Source organism: Haematobia irritans, chromosome 1 (genome assembly GCF_050003625.1).
Source record: "Haematobia irritans isolate KBUSLIRL chromosome 1, ASM5000362v1, whole genome shotgun sequence".
NCBI lineage: Eukaryota > Metazoa > Arthropoda > Insecta > Diptera > Muscidae > Haematobia > Haematobia irritans.
Window position 1 is genome coordinate 171,014,591 of NC_134397.1, and position 5,019 is coordinate 171,019,609.

The 5,019-nt window shown below is 32.7% G+C and overlaps 1 protein-coding gene across 1 annotated transcript; it reads right to left on the reverse strand.

Annotated features, from left to right (window-relative positions):
- Positions 1-1,644: 1,644 nt before the first annotated feature.
- LOC142242905 (uncharacterized) lies at positions 1,645-4,734 on the reverse strand. The gene is made up of 6 exons (XM_075314394.1): positions 4,677-4,734; positions 2,508-2,659; positions 2,329-2,445; positions 2,095-2,276; positions 1,870-2,023; positions 1,645-1,808 (listed from the first exon to the last, which is right to left on the reverse strand). The coding sequence occupies exons 2-6, from the start codon at positions 2,653-2,655 to the stop codon at positions 1,660-1,662; spliced, it is 750 nt and encodes a 249-aa protein (XP_075170509.1). The 5' UTR covers positions 2,656-2,659; positions 4,677-4,734; the 3' UTR covers positions 1,645-1,659.
- Between the last annotated feature and the right edge of the window lie 285 nt (positions 4,735-5,019).

A 5,019-nucleotide genomic window follows, 5' to 3' on the forward strand; every position in this document is an offset into this window, starting at 1 on the left:
CATTTTCTATAGAAGTAAAATTTTGACAAAATTTTGACAAAATTTTCTATAGAAACAACATTTTGTCAAAATTGTCTATAGAAATAAAATTTTGTCAAAATTTTCTATAGAAATAAAATTTTGACAAAATTTTCTATAGAAATAAAATTTTGACACAATTTTCTATAGAAATAAAATTTTGACAAAATTTTCTATAGAAATAAAATTTTGACAAAATTTTCTATAGAAATAACATCTTGAAAATGTTATCTATAAAAATAAAATTTTGGTAGATTATTTTTGGCTCGAGTGGCAACCATGGTTATGAACCGATATGGACCAATTTTTGTGTGATTGGGGATTGGCTATATATAACTATAGACCGATATGGACCAATTTTGGCATGGTTATTAGCGGCCTTATACTAACACCACGTTGCAAATTTCAACCAGATCGGATGAATTTTGCTCCTCCAAGAGGCTCCGGAGATCAAATCTGGGGAACGGTTTATATGGGGGCTATATATAATTATGGACCAATATGGACCAATTCTTGCGTGTTTATTAGAGACCACATTCTAACACCATGTTCCAAATTTCAACCGGATCGGATGAATTTTACTCCTCTAAGAGGCTACGGAGGTCAAATCTGGGGATCGGCTTATATGGGGGCTATATATAATTATGGGTCGATGTGGACCAATTTTCAATAGAGAACATATACCAACACCATGTACCGAATTTCAGCCGGATCGGATGAAATTTGCTTCTCTTAGAGGCTCCGCAAGCCAAATCGAGGGAACGGTTTATATGGGGGCTATATATAATTATCCGATGTGGACCAATTTTTGCATGGTTTTTAGAGACCATATACTAACACCATGTACCAGATTTCAGCCCGATCGGATGAAATGTGCTTCTCTTAGAGGCTCCGCAAGCCAAATTTGGGGGTCCGTTTATATGGGGGCTATACGTAAAAGTGGACCGATATGGACCAATTTTTGCATGGTTGTTAGAGACCATATACTTACACTATGTACCAAATTTCAGCCTGATCGGATGAAATTTACTTCTTTTAGAGCAACCGCAAGCCAAATTTGGGGGTCCGCTTATATGGGGGCTATACGTAAAAGTGGACCGATATGGACCAATTTTTGCATGGTTATTAGAGACCATATACTAACAAATTTCATCTGGAACGGATGAAATTTGCTTCTCTTCCCAGCAAAAAACTTGAGGAATTTTCATCGGCTTGGTAAAGGAGCTTCGAACTTAATAGCACTTACAGTAGTGAGGAATTCATTGGTGAAATTAACAAGAAATGTCTCGCGAAAATGCGCTTCTTTTATAAATCCTATTTTGTGCTTACATGAGTGCTCATCGGTATGTATTATGAAGGCAGTGAATGAAAGCGCTAGTGATATTAGTGAAAATAGGTCATGAAAACATGGTTTTCCCGAAGCGCATTTTTCTTGCTAATTTAAAATGAAAGAATAGTTTATTATTTGTATATTTTAATTAATTTTATTTTTTTATAATAAAATTAAAATTATATTAAAATTAATTCAGTTCATTAATTCAGTCTTTGCAAGGAAGTAATTCAAGTACTTATAGAAAATAAAAATAAACTTAAAATGCTATTCATATTTTAGAATAAAACGGAAAACATTGACAAATATGTTTACGACATATCGCTATCTATAATATTGATGGTTGCATCCTTTTTCTTTAGGGACTCGTTTTTGTAATGAAGATTTTTTACCAATCTTATACATTTGCTGAAGTATTTATTGAAATCCATTTTGTTCCCATACTCGGTACCTACAGCTTCTAAAAATAAAAAATGAATTTGTCAGAATCAAGTGAGAGAAGGAATCATCTTTATACTTACGGTATATTGTCTTCATTAACTTTGGATAGTCCAGAAGTCTTTTTTTTCCTTGCCGCCCATAAACGTTATAGTCTAGTAAGAGATTTATATCCATCAAATGTTTGATCGATTTTTGTAATTCTCCTCTTCCCAAAATATGTTTAAGTGTTGCAATCTGTGAATTAAAAACGTATAACAATAAATTCAAAAATGAAGATAAACTTTTATGTTCTAAATTAAACTTACCATTGGTCCTTTGGTATTCTCATCAATTTCATCTTCAATTGACTCGAGTTCATCTTGTGAAGATATTGGAAAAATATCTTCGTATTTTAACTTCTGTATGCCTGGAGACAAATTGGATTTCACAACAGTTTTTATTTCGGATAACAGCTCAACAAGCTGTTTATTATGGTTAAAAAGATTATCTGTAAGATGTATTCATTAGAAAAAATTTATTTGCTCAGATGTATTGATTACCTTGTAGTTTTTCGACTTCTTTCTTCAACGTTTGAATTTCAATTGAGCTGGTTTTAATACTTTCTAATGAGTTCTCCTGAATCTGTACCAGAATTCTGTTTTGTTTTCCAATGATATCTAAAAAGATATTAGTGATTTGCTATTTTTAAACGTATGTATATTACATCACATTATCATACCCTGCAGCTTTCGCAATTCAGTTTTGAGTATAGTAATTTCCGTAGAATTATTTTTAAATACATCTGTTGATATCTCGTATATTTCATTTAACTTTTCCAAAATTGGATCGTATTCAGCATTGGAAGCCTTGCGTTTTGGAGGTGCCATATTTCTATTGATTCATACATAATTTAGTAAAAAATAAGTAGTATATAATATATGAATTTTATTTTATTTCTATTCTACTAAATGAATAATGGGTAATAAAACATGTTCATTTTTAAATGGCAAAACGAAGAATTTTCCTATTATTTGCCCATGACTGATAACAACTTCTTTAAATTTTTTAATATCGATGACACATATTCCTAAGTCTTTAGATGATATTGGGTGTAAAAAAAACTGTTTTGAAGATAAAAATTTTTTTGCTTTAATTTCCCCTTCACTACTGAAACTTAATATTTGGGCAGGAAAGTTCCCATCGATTAAACAAAAACTGTCGTTAAAATTTTGGCTGAAATACCCCTTTTCTGTAGAATAAAAAATAATTTTACCATTTGCATTCTTTTTGTAGCCTTTAAATGTCTCCTTTTTATTTAATGAAATGTGTGCAAATTTGTTATATAATTGTTCTTCAATGTATTGTGGTTTTTTAATGGATTTTTTTAGGGATTGCATCATGTTTTCAAAAGGGTAAGCCGTAATATTGCTAAGAGAACCGAATTTAGCCGCAGTTTCTGCTAAGTGCAAAAGATTGTGCACGTTATAGGTTACACTTTTTGCACCATATAATTTCGGAAAATCTTCCACAAATTTCTGTAATAACTTTTGTGCCAATAAAATTTTATTTTTGCAAATTTTAGAACCAAGGAGAATTCTATATGCGCATGCTAATCGTAGAAAGTGAGTATACCGGGCAGTATCTAAAAATTCTCTAAATACTACTAATCCAGTGTAGAGACAAAACTGTCGAAATTCTACAGCCTTCCATCTAGGAAATTCTTCTATAGATCTCGGCTTTCTTGCAAACTCTCGTGGAATACGTGTCCCAAAAGATACTAACAGAGATGAAAGAGAAAGCCTGTCCGACGAAGGTAAACGGTATTGCAAATCACCTTTATATAATATAAATATTATTTTTTTGGTTACCCCAAGATCCACGAGATGCATGACATCAAGGGGGAACTGTGTAATCATTTAATTTCATTAAAATTCAATTTCTAGAGACAAACCTTCAGTACCATACTTTTCAGAGTGGAAATCTCTATCCAGTCTTGTTTTGAAATCCTCGTCCGTTCGAAGTTTTGCAGCAGATGTTCTAAAAACAGTAACATTCGACACACTCTTGCCTTCTTGGTAACATTTACTACACCCCTTCAACGAATTGTGGCCTCGAATTCCACAAACGAAAGATCTTGCAGGGGCATCTGCTAAAAAAGCCCTAATTTTAACTTCAATTTTATTACCATTCAATTCAAGTCCCTCATTTTTAATTTTTTTCATTTCTGTTACAAAATCGTGTAGATATGTGTTTACATTAGCTGGTTTTTTCTTTCCCACATAGCTGCCTATTAAAAATACGTTTATTTCGGGGATATTAATAACGCGACATAGAATAGGCCACAGCCCTATTTCGCTGCTTTTAAATAAAGGAAGGCCGTCTATGCCTATATCAATTATAACTTCCATTTTATTTTGAGCCATTAAAATATCTGAAATTTTACTAATATTGTTTTGTAGCCCTATGTGGAAATATGTCCCAGGACATACCGTTCTCTTTGTTACTTTAGGATGCAAACCGATTAGTGTAGCGACACTTAAAGGGACATCTAATCCTCTAGATTTTAATATTTTCAAAAGATCGGAAACACAAATGACAGTCGGTCTATGCTGTAAGTACCACGCACGCAATGCATCACTAATAGGTACAGGGTTAGGATATTCTTCATTAAAATTATTTGATGACGAATATACCATCCTATCTGCATTCCCATATTCATCTGCATTATAATCTAAGTAGCTTGTATCAGAATTTACACGATTTTGCGAAACATTTAGTGCCGTTATATTTTTATTTACTTCTTTACGTATGAGTCTATTTATCTGGCGTTTGCCTACCATTCGCTTTGTTTTTGTTTTCCCCATTTAAAAATGACGCAATGCACACAAAGCTTATATATATTACTTACCAAGTAAATAAATGCTCTCTAAGAATTAATCGAACAAGCACGCGCGGTAACGACCTTTTCATTAGACTTTCACACTGAAACTAAACTCACAATGCTCATTTTTTACTCGTCATCCAATCCTCGGAAAAATACGAAATTAACATTCGCATACTTTAGTGCAACTAAGTAAATGAGATTGGATGCGTTAAACAACTTCGTGTCTGAAATGAAGTGTGAGCATTGACAAAAGGTTGGCTTCGGCAAAAGCATACTTTAGTGCAACTTCGTAAGCGAGTGTGGTTGCACTAAATAGTTTCTCGCTTACTGAATTTGTCAAAATCAGCGCTAGTTTAATATTTCTTCT